This window comes from Nuphar pumila, unplaced genomic scaffold, assembly GCF_984573655.1.
Source record: "Nuphar pumila unplaced genomic scaffold, dmNupPumi1.hap1.1 HAP1_SCAFFOLD_562, whole genome shotgun sequence".
In the NCBI taxonomy this organism is placed as follows: domain Eukaryota; kingdom Viridiplantae; phylum Streptophyta; class Magnoliopsida; order Nymphaeales; family Nymphaeaceae; genus Nuphar; species Nuphar pumila.
Genome location: NW_028323400.1, coordinates 35,689 through 52,210, shown reverse-complemented (window position 1 = coordinate 52,210; position 16,522 = coordinate 35,689). Strand labels below are relative to the sequence as shown.

The 16,522-nt window shown below is 37.9% G+C and overlaps 1 protein-coding gene and 1 pseudogene across 2 annotated transcripts in view; one reads left to right on the top strand and one right to left on the bottom strand.

Annotated features, from left to right (window-relative positions):
- Positions 1-432: 432 nt before the first annotated feature.
- LOC149810062 (phosphatidylinositol/phosphatidylcholine transfer protein SFH6-like) lies at positions 433-3,006 on the bottom strand (annotated as a pseudogene).
- Positions 3,007-4,497: 1,491 nt separating this feature from the next.
- The window catches only part of LOC149810060 (uncharacterized), a 44,271-nt gene continuing 32,246 nt past the window's right edge, over positions 4,498-16,522 (top strand). The window contains exons 1-3 of one of the 2 annotated variants that reach the window (XM_089994453.1): positions 4,498-4,626; positions 5,640-5,951; positions 10,394-10,555. In XM_089994453.1, coding sequence (XP_089850579.1) covers positions 5,726-5,951; positions 10,394-10,555 — 388 coding nt within the window. In that variant the 5' untranslated portion in view covers positions 4,498-4,626; positions 5,640-5,725. Of the gene's footprint in view, positions 4,627-5,555; positions 5,952-10,393; positions 10,556-16,522 lie in introns of both variants that reach the window. The other variant, XM_089994454.1, reaches the window with a different exon arrangement.

The following is a 16,522-nucleotide window of genomic DNA, read 5'->3' as shown; positions in this document are numbered from 1 at the left end:
AAAGGCAAAGGGCAAAACACAAAGTTGGAGCATTCAGGTGTCTGTCAACCATCTTAGATGCTTTGCATTTTGACACACATTAAAATAGCTATCAAAATTTTTAATTTGAAAAATCAGTATCTAAATGCAATTTAGATTCTGAAACCGCTTCAAACATCACAAGCATCCCGTTTTAATGTACGTTAATTAGTCTATGAATGGCCTTAATGACGAGCACCACTGACATGAACGGATACACATAAAAGTACCATTTATCAGCAGAAGAATCGAACAAAAAAGTTACATTACCAGATCAGTTTGTCAATCTTAGAAATTGTGCAACAAGCAGTCTTTTGTTATCTAGAAATTGTTTTTAAGAGAATCATATGCATGATCATTTCTTGTGATTTATCAGCATCAGCTATGTTTTCTATATATCAACTAAACATTGCATTATATTCCAACAGCAAGGCAACCTACTTCACGAACTGGAGTCAACTGCACATTTGACATGTAGTCCCTTATGACTTTTGGCGAAGCTATCTCTTCAGCTTCAGATCCTGACTCTGCAGTTGAGGTATCACCTCCCTTCATCTGATCCAACCATGAAACAAAATCAAATTTGTAACGGCTACACCAAATGATATAAGAATAACCAAACTTGTTTCTGCTCAAAAGGAAAAGTTTGCCTCAGGACACACCAGTGGGTAATTTGGCTTTGCATAAGCAATTACTTTTCCTTCAGTATTTGAAACAGTAACAATTTGTCTGGCACACTCACTTCCCCACTAAGAACCATCTATATGCCAACAATCAAAGGCAAGTCATAGTCTCAAACATATGGAGGCAAAGCAACTGTGAGAAAGATAACAATCGTTAAAAGTTTACATGGAATACAAACTAAAACATAAGAAACACAACCAATAAGACCTTTAATATAATTGGGTCTTTCCATGGACCTTTATCAGACCTCATGCATCCACCTTGATCAAGACACGTACAAGTACCACCAAGAAATTCTGGCAATTCACTGGTAGAAAAACGCGATATCTTTGTAAGGACTGGAAACATCTTAACATAAAGCAATAGATCATCTCATTACAGTCCACGACATAGAGCCCAAACCTTTTACCTGGCATCAATTATCTCAAGCAACTTGCTCTGATATCTGTTTCCAAGAACCTGATAGGAAATGAATCATTTAAAGTTGAAAATCTCTAAAGGAGAAGATGGTAATAATAAAGATGCAATACAAGCAGTTGTAACATACATGAATCTTTGATGTAGTTTTGGGGTCAAGAAAAGACTTTATGGTGTTCCACAGAAGTCTAAAACCAGGTCCAGCGTTAATGATAAACATTCTGTGCAGCGTCTGCATCATGCAGTTTCCAAGATAATGAGGACTATCAGAAATTGTACAGTTCTGATGGGAGAAGCTCCATGCTTTTCTTCATCCTTAAATTGGTTAGTGTCAAATCCAGTCTGAATAAAGAATCACATGTTACCTCAGGGTAGTTATTACCATCAATCTTCTGCAGACGGTCAATTAGTTCTCTTGCAGCTTTGCTGAAATTTTTTATGCCCTGATGAGAAATCAAAAATCCAAAGTTAACACTTGAAACTTCAAAAAAGAAAGATCATGAATGGACAAAAAGAACCTAAAAATATAATATTTCCACTTGGACAATAACCATCCAACAAATGTAAAGTTGACATGAGAAAAGAGATCATACCAATCCATGCACATCAATGATTGTCGTACTTGAATCAATGTGTCTTTTTGCAGCAATAGAGCAAGCTGGAAATTTGACAAGAAAACATTTTTCAAATCCCTGCACATGGTATTTTATGTACTGCTCCATGGTTGTCACTTGCATAAGCTTGTTAGGATCGACTTTTCCAAGTCTTTCAATATAAACAGGCCTTCCCTCCTTATCAACACCATGATGACTTTGAGGATAGCATTGCAAAACTTCATCCTGCTCTTTAAATTCAAAATCCTGATGGAAGACCAGTGGCCATGAAAAATTATAAGAGCATCCAAAAGTTAAGCCAGGAAAAAGTCAGTCACACAATTTACTACTCAAACAGAAATGGCATAAGATTACACTGCCAACGACTTAAAGAATCCCAGATTGAAGGTTATTAGGGACAAAACCTGTCTCTCACCACCTCCCCGAAGAAAAAAGAAAAAAAACATAGAAGCAGTAATTTGCAAAGTACTCATAACTTTCCCACTATGTCACAAGGACATGGGATACACCATTCTTGGGTAACTTTTCACTAAATTAGTATATAAGAGGACATGGCACAAGCATAAATTGGAGTATCCCGGTGAACATAGGTTTCCTGGCATTAACTCCATATTTGAAGTGGCAGATAAGAAAGTGTGATTTCCTCACCTTGAAGCTGGCATGAAATTTGTTGAAGAAATTTCATATCTTCTGTCTACAATTTCTGTTCATCCTTTATCCCCTTTCTCAGGAGTACAATTTTGTAAAGCATAAATAATTCAATTCAATTATTTTAAATAACCAACATAAATCTGTTAATCTTATTGTACCAGAAAATTCATTATTCAATCTTTTTGTCAAGTTCTTAACTACTCTATTCAAATTTCATAGGTGAGGGAGTAATGCTTTTGCTTTCAGCCAAAAGAGGATCCTGGAATTTGTTTAAGTTGATACCCGGTAGTTAGTGTCACAATCAAGCTACAGAAATCTATCTCAAGCTACCACAGCATTTTAAAGAATTACCAATAAACCATAAAAGTTGATGCAGACTTCTCAAAGTCGAAACCACCAAATAGTGAATACCAATTTCAAGTATAAGATGAGATATTTATTGAAGCTATTTCAACAAGCTTGACTTAACTGCATAAACTGACCAAAATAATTCAAGGTTGCATATGCACAAGACAAGAAAAATTACCTCCATGATGGTGTCTGCACCAAACTCCTTCCTCCATTGAAACATTTCCGCTCACATATTCTTTGCTTTCTCAATATCAAACTTTCTCGCTTTTAGAAATCTGGAGATGAACAAAGCCTTTGGCTGTTACTAAATAGAATTTGTGGTACTAAGGTGCAGTAAATTCTGGTATTTAGGCATTATCGAACATAATGGTGGGCTTGAAGAACATAGGAACCACGAAGAGTAGTAGCTAAAAAAGAAAATGTTGTAACAAAGTAACAGAAACAGTTTGGGAAGTGGTTTTGCAAATTAAAAATTTTAAATAGATAAAATGGTAAAAACAATCTTTTGAAAGATTAATGAACCTCTATCTTCATAAGTTTTAATGTTATATTTTTTAAAATCACTGCAGTTGTCCTAATAATGTCTATTGATAACAGATTCAATAAACCCCAGAAAAAAAATGATGTACCTATGGTGCTAGTCCAAGAAGATGCAGTTTTTAATTAGCAACACCATATTGAGGAGGATAACTTTGCTCTGATTTTTAAAAAAAATCTTAATTTTTTTTAATGCTTATTCTTTTGGTGATGCATCTTACTATATGATGCAATACTGTGATATACACCTATATCATAGACCCTTTCAGTATGCCTCATGTCATAATTTTTACAACATTGCTTGGTGGACAGAAATTTTGCTAAATGTTCGTCAACATTCTCATGTTATAATTGAGTAAGGATTGATGTGGTTTGAAGTATCAACCAAGCTGTAGAAGGATGGGGTCAATCTCAGCAAGTGCTAGAGTATCTGTTGGAAGTGTTGTATGGTTATTTGATTGTTTCAGCATTTGAATTCTGAAAACCAATAAAGCCACCCGATCTGTTAGGTATTATCAGTGGGGACAGACTGTGGAAGCATAAGCCACCTGATCGGTTCCCAGATAATTCTGATTCGAAACCATGTGTATCAATTCTCTCTTGTACTGGTAGGGGTCTGTCTAATCCTAGCTTTCCAATAGAAAAAAGTGGATACAACTTCCACCAACTTCAGTTGAATGGAACCACATTTAATAAATAAAAGTTTTTGGTTAATGCCACAAACAATCCTCTCCGGCTCACACCTCACCCCAAGAACCACAGAGTGAAAAATATTAAGAAAAAAAGAGTTTTGGTCGTCATTCTCTGAATTGTACATTATAGATAAAATGTAGAGAGATACAAAGACTCTACAAGTTCAGGTAGTTGATCCATGGGAAAGTCATGTTTATTAGACCATGGAACAAGCTGGTGTAGAGAGAAGAGCACAGTAAACACCCCACTTAGATCATAATAGAGTTAAACAATGCTACATAAAAAAATCCAGTAATGCATGAAGAAAAAATGGCAAAGCAGTAGGTGCATGCCACACCCTTGCACTGGAGCTTTTTCACATAATACTTGATGCTGCACAACACCTATGAAATTGTACAAAATCTGTAAAACCCGGGATTTTTTTTAAACTTGGATTCGAGTCGGATTCGGACCCGACCCGGACCCAACGGAGGCACCGCCTCTCGTGCCTTCTAAAGACAGCGAGGCAGGGGTTTCAGAACCCCCCCCCCTTTTCCTCTCTCGTCTCTCTCTCTCTCCCCCGACCGCCTTTCTCACTCTCCTCGTGTCTGCCGAGTAGCCGCCATCAACGACCCCCCTCCGGCAAGCTCCTCTCTGGCGAGCTATCTCCGACGACCTCTAGGTACGCGCTGCCCTCTCTTCTCCTTCTTCGTCTGTCTCTCTCTCCCTCACCCTCCGTTTGTGCAGGGAGGGGCTGAGCCACCTCCCTGCCTCCCTCGATCGCAAGGGAGGGGCAAAGCCCCCTCCTTGCTGCCTTAAATCGCAGGGGAGGGGCAGAGCCCCTTCCCGATGTCTCCTTTTGGCAGGGGAGTGGCCAAGCCCTCCCTGTGCTCCCTGCGGCCATGGGAGGGGTCGAACCCCCTCCCTGCTCTTTGTTACGGCAGGGGAGGGGGTGGCCCAGCCTCCTCCCTGCTCTTTGTTACGGCAGGGGAGGGGGTCGAGCCCCTCTCTGCTCACTGGTACGACAGGGGAGGGGCCGAGCCCTCCCTATGCTCCCTGCGGCCAAGCGAGGCGTCGAACCCCCTCCCTGCTCCACCTTTAGCAGGGGAGGGGCCCAACCCCCTCCCTACTCCTTGTTACGATAGGGGAGGGGGTCGAGCCCCTCCCTGCTCCCTTTGACGGAAGGGGAGGGGCTCGAGCCCCCTCCCTGCACCCTCGTTGTTCAGGAAAGGGGTCGAGCCCCCTCCCTGCGCCTTTTTCTCTCTTTAGGCAGGGGGATCGCCCCTGCCTCCGCAATTGTTCAACAGGTAGGGGCAAGGCCCCCTGCCTCCCTCTTCTCTAGCGTCAGGCAGGGGCTTCACCCCCTACCTAGTTGCGTATTCATAAGGCAGGGGCCAAGCCCCTGTCTCTTTGCATGTTTGTCAGGCAGGGGTGAAGCCCCCTGCCTCTCCTTCGTTGTTGACAGGCAAGGGCTTTGCCCCTGCCTCTCTTTTACTTTGTCAGGCAGGGGAGGAGCGCAGCTCTGCCTACCCTCGCTTTCTGAGGCCAGGGGTGCAAAAATTAGTGCACTTTGCTATGAGGCATGATTTTATTTATTTTTGTCAGGATTAGTGCCTCGCCTCAGATTTTGGTGGAGCGCCTCGCTACGCCTCAACGGTTTTCACAACACTGACTCCTTCGACTTCTTTCTTTCAGCCATTTGATTCCTACAGTTGGCTCCCAGAAGAAGACGGACAGAACAGAGAGGGATTAGGGCCTTCCGTTGGAGGTAGAGAACGGAGATGCAGTCGACACTTTCGGGGCTTCGCCTCTGGAGGTCTTCTCGGAGTATCGTGTGGGTGCTCAATTCTGCCGTCGATAGAGAATCCCCAGCGAGAAGCTTCGTTTCAGATCGGTTTGAGACAATCGAGGCTCCCTCTCCCCCTCGGTCGGCTTACTCGTTGTTGGGCAAAGATAAGGGCGGTCACCGAATCGCAAGGGGACTTCTAGGATCCTTCCCTCTTTGTGGTAAATTCTTCTCCTTCTTCCCTATTCCGCGAATATATATATATATATATATATATATATATATATATATATATATATATATATATATATATATATATATATTTGAACCAAGATTTCATAGTTTTTTTTTTGTTTTTTTTTTTAAATTTCACCGATGTGATCTAGACGCTTGGTTTTATAGAAACAGACTTTGGGATCATCATCCAATTACGATGTAAGGGTTGAAAATCAATGACTTAGAATTTTCGTAACTTTTATTGGCAGCCCAAGTGTTCAATAAAGTGGCTCTAATATTTTTTATGTCGTTGTGCATTTGTGAGTTCTTGTAAGTTGTGCTTTTGTGTACAAGTGTTCTAAAGTGTTCTTATCGTGCATGTATGCCGTGTTTGCTATCAAGAATATTAAGGTCTTGATCTTAGTATCTTGTTAGAGATACTTTTACAGTATCGACTCTCCAAAAGAGAACAAGTAGGTGCAGGGCCCCATACATCAGAGTAGATAATCTCAAAAGGTCTTGAAGCTCTTTTATTAATTGAATTGAAGGGAAGAACATGACTCTTGCATAATTGACAACTTGTATATTTTTCATTATCAAAAGTAGAACTCAGACTAGATAAGGAGATAAAATTATCTCTTACAAGCTTTTCAACGAAGAAGGAACTACAATGACCAAGTCGACTATGCCAAATGTTTGACTTATTACATTTAGACAAACTAAGAAGACACTTATTAGAAGAAAATTCATCGAACTTCAACGAAGGCTTCAAGACAACAGGAACAAAAACACGAACAAAAGGATCTTCTTTGAAGATATACATATTTCTTCATCGCTCTCCTTTAACGAACATCTTCTTCATTTGAAGGTCCTTAACATACACAGAAGATGGAGTAAATTCGACAGAAGAATGTGTATCATCAACAAGTTTGGAGACAGAAATAATGTTCTTTTTGATATTAGGAGCAAGTAGAACATTAGACAATTTTATGGATGAATTTAAGAAAGGTATTATGGCATTCTCAGTGTGAGAAATGGAATGATGAGTTCCATCTCCAATGACAACAATACTGCTTTTATCAAAAATAAGGGGATAAGTTTAAGAGTTTACCTGCATCTCTCGTGACATGAGTGGTTGCCCCAGAGTCTATATACCATACTCCTTGGTCATTTTGTGCTATTGTCATCTTCGAAAGAGCTTACAATAAAAGATAATATTCGTAGCGAGGAGATACGTAAGAAGGTAGGCGTTGGATCCTTTTCCTCGAACCATAAATGACATTTTCTCATACCGCTCATTCAATTCTTTCAATGGAATTGGATCCTTTTCCTCGTTTGAGAATCTACTCCCTTCATCCACTTGGTCTTGAAGAGTAACAAGGACCAATTCACACCTTTTTCATCTTTCAATTGAACACTTTCTTTTTCTGACTATGATCAAGGGAGAAGATTATTCTTTTAACCAAACATATGCGGTTCAAATCACGATCTTATAAAAAGAAGAAATCTTTCTCGATCAATCCCCTTGTTCCTCATTCTTTTAGAATTAGAAAGAACCTTTTCAAGTTTGAATTTGACCATTTGGAATTTGGTTTCTTTTCTTTCGTTCTCCTTTTCTTTTATTCCTGTCCATCATTCCTTAGGTTGCATGATTTGATCTTGTAGAATCTGCTCAATTTTCTAATCAAACAACGAGTACAAAATCTATTAGATTCACATTTCAACCAGAAGTGTATGAAATCTTTTTTTTTCTCTCTCATGGATACATTGTTTGAATCAATTTCTTCTGTATGAATCTATGAATCAATATGAGTATATTCCAATTCCAATCCTTTCCCAATACCTATAAATTATATCGATAAAGACATAGATGTCACTAGCTTTTGGGCACGATACTGATATTGGCTGAAAATTAGAAATTAGACAAATTTGGGAAATTGATTTTTCTTGATGGTTTTTCCCTTTTGTCACCTGAAAATTTTAGGCATCTTGGTCAAACCACTTGTCTAAATGTGTCACCGGAAAAATTCAGGCGCCATGTAAGATGCCTGGAAAAATCAGGCGTAAGTTGTTGCCTGGAAAAATCAGGCGCCATGTAAGTTGTCGCATGAAAAAATTAGCCAACATATATCACTTGAAAAAGTCAGGCAATATGATTTTGACCAAACAAAAGAGCAAAAGTGTCAAGAAAAAAGTAAATTGGCCTTGTTTATCATATTTTCTAGTTTGTGGCCAGTATGGTATTGTGCCAAAATTTAGTTTCATCTATGTTATTGTTCATGAAATATATGAATTGATTGAGTTTTTTTTTCCTTAATGTTTTGTTATTAATTGTGGATTTCCTAGTTTACATTTAAATACTACAAATCTGTAATTTTTTAGTCAGCATTATATGTCATTCATTTGGTGCTTTGTATTGCATATTTCTGACTTTATGTTTTAGTTGTTCATATGACAACTAATATAGCAAGGTGTATGCCATTATGGAATTTGTTTGGACTACTTTCCCAAATGACAATAAGTGGTATATATATATGTGTGTGTGTGTGTGTGGGGGGGGGGGGTGTTGGTGGGAGGAGGGGGAGGTGGGGTGGAATATTGGCTACACTCTAGTGTACAGTATTCTCTTAGTTGTATCTCATAGGTGTGAGCTTTATTTAGCCAGTTTGACCTCAGGAACACGTTCAACATTGTCCACTTATTAGGAAATGCACCTTGGATTGGGCGGTTTCGACATAAATTTATGATTTTCCTAATTTCAAAATTTGAAGCATTATAGACTATTGGATTTTGTAGTCCTTAGTATGTGACGCCGTTGATGATCTAAAGCATGTTTTTCACTAAGCAAACCATATAGATCATATCCGTAAGGCTTGATTCACAAAAAAACCAGGAAAATGTGAAAGAATGGGTGGTTTCTACTAGGGGATACTCGAAGATAGCTAATATTTTCCCTATATATAGGGAAAATATTGGCTGCACTCATGGATTCTAAACCCCTTAGTTAAACTCATAGGGGCAGATCGTGTTTGTCCCATGGATGTGTTTGTCAAGATAATAGGAAACAACCCTTGGATTGTATATTTTTTATGTAAAAATTTGAACTTTGAAGGGTGAAAAATACGTGTATTTTATTCCATTGATTTTTTAACCCCTAGAAAATCTGATCACATGTTGGAAAAACGTAATCTATGGGTGGTTTCCATTAAACCAAACATGTAGATAACATTTGGAGAATCCTATGTGTAACCAAAAAAAAAGGAAAGAAAGAAATGGGGCTTCTCCTTCAATACCCATCAGTGTTGCCAAAATTGGAGGGAGTTGGGGGGGGGGGTTCAGAGAGAGAGAGTATTGACTATTCTAAGGGTTCCAAACCTCCTAGTTGAAACTCATAAGGGGAGGTCATTTTGACCAACTCTGATGCCATGGTCAAAAGAGTAGGAATTGACCCATAGATTATATTTTTTCAACTTTGAGTGTTGGTACATTGTAGGCCTTTAATTTTTCAACCTCTAAAAAAATTCGTCATTCACATTGGAAAACATGATCCAAGGGTCTTTTTCTACTAAATCAAACATGTAGATCACATTTGGAGGGTAATATGTGTTGTGTTGTGCCATGTAAGCAGGTTTCCAAGTGAAAATCAATGGCTCAAAAATGCACTAAAACTTAATGACTCAGAGAAACATTTTTACGTCAAAATGACACAATCCAAGATGCAATCCCTGCAGGTCAGATTGACTAGACTAAGCTTGCAATTATGGGTACAACAAACGGTAGAAGATATGTACCTTATATGTTGTAATGAAATATGCTAAGATACAAAATGAGGGCCTCTAAGGGCTCACAAGATTATAAAGACAAAGTGCACACACACATATACATAAGTCCAACTAAGGGACAATACAATAGCACAAAGGCACAACACAAGCACTAAGTGCATTCAAGACATTAAAGAACTAAAGAGAATAACGCAAAACATAAAAAAAATTATCTTATTGAGCATGAATGCTTAAGAGAAGCATTAAGAAATGAAAGGGGATAAAAGCCCCTATTTATACACATACAAGAGAGAGGGAGACCTCAATAGAGCTGTTGGACTGTTTCAACAGCTCTATTGACTAGTAACTCTATGTACTAATGTGGCCCTAATGGGTACAACCTATTACAAGGACTGAAATAACCAAAATACCCTTAATGGGTATTTACCTATTACATCATTATAAATAATATATATATATATATATATATATATATATATATATATATATACAACTTAACGTGTATTCCTTTATATTTGTTATATGTTCATAATTCATATGTATCTATGTATGTATATCAAGGCACACTGAAGCATATGATTACCATTATCATGTCATGTTTGAGAAGATCTTGAGCTTTGTCAGTTATTCGTTTTGATAACTCTTCCAATTTGTTGTTCTCATAGGGCAGAAGAGAAGCATGTTCATCCAGACTCAGTCAACTCCAAACCCTTCATCACTTATGTTCTATCCTGGTAAGCCAGTTATGGAGTTTGGAAGTGCAGACTTCCCAAATGCCCGTACAGCTTTGAACTCGCCCCTTGCAAAGACACTTTTTGGTATTGATGGTATGAATAACATAGCCATGCAACTTTATTTTGCTTCCTCATTGATAATCATTTATTTGAAAGTACATTTTATTTCTTGGTGAGGTTTATTTCATACGATTATCTTTATGGTAAAAATACTTGATAGGTTCACCACCTTCGGAATATATATAGTCAATGCAAAAGCAATCTATCTGTTTTTTTTGAGAGATTAGGAAAAGTTGTGAAGAAAATGGTTATAAAATAGGGAAGGAGCCAAGATGGCTAATGCCATGAATGAACCAGGGAAAACAGTAGAATGATCACGAGGATCAAAAAGGAAGATACAGACATGCTATTGAGCTCTGCTCCTTACGTCAGGGAAAACCATCAATTCCACCATACCCACAGTTCTTCTAGGGACAGCCTAAACAGACCAAATTTTGCAAAAATAGAAGCATTGATCAGCCAATACCAATCCAGGAGCTGCCTGACATAGAAGGAAACAGTTAACCAACTAGTTGAGTTGGAAGGCCTATATATAGTGCTATGGCTTGCCTTCCTTTTAGGAACTCCTGTTCAGAAGAACAAAATGAAACCATAGGAAGGATAAAGCAGGATAGGAAGAACAAGAAAATTGAAAACAAGATAAAAGATGAAAAAGCTCTAACAGGAAAGAAATGGATTCTCCAATGCCATGCCGATACTTGTTAAAACATGAGTGGGACACTTTGGTGGACATTTTTAGATGATCAATCAGATCTCAGTCCAGGTACTCAAAACCTACTTAGACTTGCTTAGGTTAGCCCAGGTCCAACCCACTCACATACCTATTTTAGAGTTATTGCCCTTTCATTATTCCTAAACACAAAGTTACTTAGAATCTTCATCATTTGCCACAGTATAGGTCCAGCTTCTGAATTCCTTGTATTTAAAACATAAAAAATAGTGTTGCAAAATAAACATTCCAGGTATAATGCATGGCGTCTCTATGTGTATGCTATGTTATTCTTGCCAGGCAAGCCAGCTGACTGTTGGCAATAATATATTAACCCTAGGCCTTTTGACTAAGTTATTACGGTCAAATAAGCCTCAATGTGGTGCAGAGGTTTAGGATTCTTTCAACCCTACCCACAAGCAATAATCTTAAAAGAATGGGGAATCTTCCCTTCATTCATGTCGCCATGGGAATTCACGATCTTTTTGCCTCTTAAATTTCATGATTTTGTCTTTTTTTTCCTGCTTTCACTTTCATTTGTCATTTCCAAACTATTTTGCTGGGTTTTGGACCCATGGTTCACTTAATGACTTTTCATAGATGTCTAAATATAAAATAAAAGCTCATTTTTTTCTCTCGTTGTAGATGATGCCATGTATTTGAATATGCCAAAAAGCGCTTGCTAGAAAGAACAATCTTATTAACAAAAGGGATTGAAAAAGCCTTACATGAGAGTGAGAGTAAAAGGAGAGGGAGTGGGCATGGGGAGGCCCAACAAGGAGTCGTTGGGCCCCCAACAGTCACATTTGTAATGAAGTGGATCGAATCCGATGAATATGCAAGAACACACACCTCAATCAAGTGGGAACACTTGATTGAATAATCACACCACCCACACAAGGGTCAAATGAGAAAGTATATTGCATACAAAACTCTCTTGAAAAAAAGATGAAATAATACAAAGGCCATGAGGCCTATTTATAATACAAGAGGCTAAAGGGGGCAGCCAATATGGCTGTTGGGCTGCTCCCAACAGTCATATTTATGACTGTTGGAAGCAGCTCCAACAGCTATATTAGAGCTGGCCCAACAGTCAAAAACAAAAAATAGAAAGGTGAAAAAGGGTTGTCAGCCTCTAATGGGCTGACACCTATTACAGTGAAAAGACTGAAATACCCTTGCTGGGTATTTCAGTTGCTATACATGTATATTTATATATTTTAACAACATTTGTGACTGTTGGGGGTCCAACGACTCTTGGTTGGGATCCCCAATGCAACATGCATTTAATGCATGTATAAAAATTAAAAAAGAGAAAAGAAAAAAGATGGAAAAGACTAATATGCCCCTATTGGGCAGAATTACAGAAATACCCTTAATTGGATATAATGGGATATTAGTATATATATTTATATATATACACATGATTACATATATTTTAACACCCTCCCTCAATCTTTACGGGGACATCACCGAAAGCTTGTTGAGAAGAAATATAAAACATGGAGCAATAAGAGCCTTGGTGAAGAAGTCCGCTAACTGGTACTCAAATGTAACGTACGCAAAGCTATAGTCTCTCTTAGATATTCATCACGAACATAGTGGCAGTCCATCTCAATATGTTTAGTACGCTCATGGAAGGTGTGGTTGCTTGCGATATAAATTGCACTTTTATTGTCATAGCACATCTTCGAAGGTATAGAGATGATTATGCTCATATTACTGAGGAGACTTCTAAGCCACACAAGCCCCATGGTTGTAGTAGCCATTGCACGATATTCTGCTTCCGTTGAGGACAACGATATTTTGTGTTGCTTGCATCTCCAGAAAATCATAGTCACCTAAGAATACACAAAAACCAGTAGTTGAGACTCTATCATTGGGATTTTCTCTCCAATCAACATCAGTATAGGCAATTAAATCAAGTGATGAAGAAGAGGAAAGAAAAACTCCCTTAGTTATAGTATTTTTAATGTATCTGATGATTCTTAAGACTGCACTCATGTGCACGGTTGTAGGTGCATGTTGAAACTGACAGACGGAGTGAACTGCATGAGATATGTCTGGCCGAGTGATGGATAAGTATATCAGAGACCCCAACAAGTTGGCGATAGAGAGTGGGATCTTCAAGAAGAGTTCCATCTTCCAACCTCAGCTTGGCATTGATAACTTCAGGGGTTTCTGTCTTCTTGTCATTTGTGATGCCAAACTTTAAACAAATGTCAGCTACAAGTTTCATCTGAGATAGAATGTATCCCCGAGGAGAGTACGCTACTTCAATACCTAAAAAATATCTTAAGAAACCAAGATCAGACATGTCAAAATTTTCTTTCAGAACTTTTTTAATATCATTAATCCCTTGCTCATCACTTCCAGTGATGATCATATCATCAACATAAAGCAAGAGAATAACAACTGAAGACCTTGCACTTTTCACAAACAAAGCAGTGTTAGTATAGCAAGAGCGAAAATTCAAACTTGACATTACATTACTAAATTTATCATTGCCAAGCCTTTGAAGCTCGCTTTAACCCTATAAGGCTTTGTTAAGTTTGAGAATTTTATCATTACCAATACACACTCTTGGCGGAGGATCCATGTAAACTTCTTCATTTAGTTCTCCATTTAAGAATGCATTCTTAACATCTAATTGATAGATAGGCAAATTTTTAACAGAAGCAACAACAATAAGGGGTCCTAACACTGGTCATCCTAACTACGGGAGCGAAAGTTTTCTCATAGTCAATACCGTATTCTTGAGCGTATCCTTTTGCTACTAGTCGAGCCTTGTAGCGTTCTAATGACCCGTCACTCTTAGTTTTGACTTTATAGACCCATCTACACCCAATTGATTTCTTTCCAGTGGGCAACGAGGTTATTTCCCAAGTTTTTTGCTTTTTCAAGAGCACTAAGTTCCAAGTTCATGGCTTCGACCCACTGGGGAATGTTTTTGGCTTCATTATAGTAAGATGATTCATGGAATAAGTGTAACGCAAATAGGCATGCCCTATATTTTGGTGTTAGAGACTCATATGAGACAAACCTATTAGGAGGATTAGAGACTCGATTGGATCTTTTTAAAGAGGTTTCTTCTATGTTGGACCCTTGGGAGTATTTTTCTAAAGCATTTATGGGAACTTGTTGGCCACACTGGGCATATGTTTGAATTAGTCTACTATCAATGACATCGTTTTCGCTTTCGTTTTCAACATTGTTGAGAGGAATGCCATCTTGGTCATTTAACAAATTATCATTAGAAATTACCTCTTCTTGAAGAGTCATTCCTTCTTGAGGAAGAAGATCAAATAAGAAAGCATATTCGCTTTCATCAATATCTTTAGTTTTCTCAAACGCATTTTCATTTTCTAAAAAGGTTACATCTTTAGAAGCATATAATTTGTTGCTTTTGGGGTCGAAGCATCTAAATCCTTTTTTATTTTCTCCATATCCTAAGAATAAACACTTAATAGCTTTTGGAGATAATTTATCTCTTTTATGTGAAAGAACAAAGCATTTACACCAAAAAATTCTTAATCTATTAAAATCGGGAGTTCTTTCAAATAGTTTTTCATATAGGGATGTATTTTCCAAGGATGAAGATATCATTCTATTTATCAAGTAGGTTGTTGTTAAAGGCTGCTTCAGTCCAATAGCTTTTAGGAATTTCTTTAGAAATAAGAAGTGTCCTAGTGGTTTCCATAATGTGTCTATGTTTTCTTTTGGCTAAACTATTTTGTTGAATAGTTCTAGGACAAGATTTTTGATGACAAATTCCATTTGTTTCTAAGTACTTTTGAAATTCATTCGATAGGTATTCTCCACCCGAATCGGTTCTAAAAATAGATATAATACTTAAAAATTGATTTTTGACAATCATATGAATTTTTTTAAAAAAGGCAAAGACATCGGATTTTAGGTTAAGAAAATAAATCCATAGATATCTAGTAAAGTCATCAATGAAGGTAACATAATAGGAGTATCCACCTTTCGATATGACCAAAGAAGGGCCTCAAACATCCGAATGAACTAATTCAAATGGTCTTTTTTGTCAAAAAATGTTCTATTTGGAAAATGAATAGATTTCATCTTGCAAACAAAATGTTTCTCATTACAAAAATTTTTTCCAAAATGAAAAGAATACATTTTTGAGAAGCTTGGATGTCCAAGTCTTTGATGCCAAGTTTTAATGTTTTTATCTCCCCTCCTATGGCCTTGCTCAATTTGCTTCCCAGACCAGAGTTCCTGTATAGAGCAACCTTTACTTGAGAAGGAGATTTCACATTCATGATCACATATTTGAGAAACAGGAAGAGGATTCAAATTTAGTTGAGGTACCACCCTCACATTTGGCACAAGAAATTTTTTGGAAAAACTTAGAGTTCCAAAACTCTTAATTTGTAAAGGCGTGCCAAAGAGGTTTTTGAATTAGGACATAAGTCAGATAACCCATTCTCACGAGGTGTCATATGAAAGGATGCTCCGGAGTCAAGAATCCAAGAGGACATACCTGGAAGAGAGGAGGAGCCAATGGCGACACCCAATGTAGATGGAGATTCGAGTAGCAGTTGAAGTGTCTCAGATAGTTGAGCAAGAGAAAAAGAATCCTTTCCTTTTGTTGAATCTTCCTTCCTTGGTGTGCTTTCTTCAACAGAAGCAACTCTTGGTTTTGGAGCTTCATTTATTCTTGGACAGTTGGGCCTTATGTGCCCCGATTCTTGACAATGATGACATATGACTTTCTTATAGTTTCCATTATAGGTATTTTGTCTTCCAAAATGAGGAGGCTTATAAGTCCTAACATGGTTTTCATGTTTGGAAATTGCTAAGACTTCAACTCCCCCCTTAACCATGCCAAGACGGGTTTCTTCTTGGCATATTTCAGCAACATCTTCTAGGGGAAGAGGCTTAGATCTATGGAGGAGAGAAGATCTAACTTGCTCATACTCCAGTGTAAGCTCATGCAAAAATTGAAAAATGTGTTCTTTTTCTATTTGTTGCCTTCTAAGTTCAACATCCTCACTATCTACCCATTTGGGTTCTAGGAGGGATAGCTCATCAAGGGACTAAGAGAGCTAAAGTAATCACGGACACTCATGTCCCCTTGTTTAATGGTGTGAATCTTTTCTTTGAATTTTTTTATCTAGCGAGGTCCTTTTGAGTGTACGTAAAGAACCATGCTTCGTTGGCCTTGCGAAATTTAACAATATTTGCACAAATTTTTAATTCCACATTATTCATAAACCATGCAAGTATTTTTGCATGCTTGCTCTCCCAATCTTCAATCAACAATT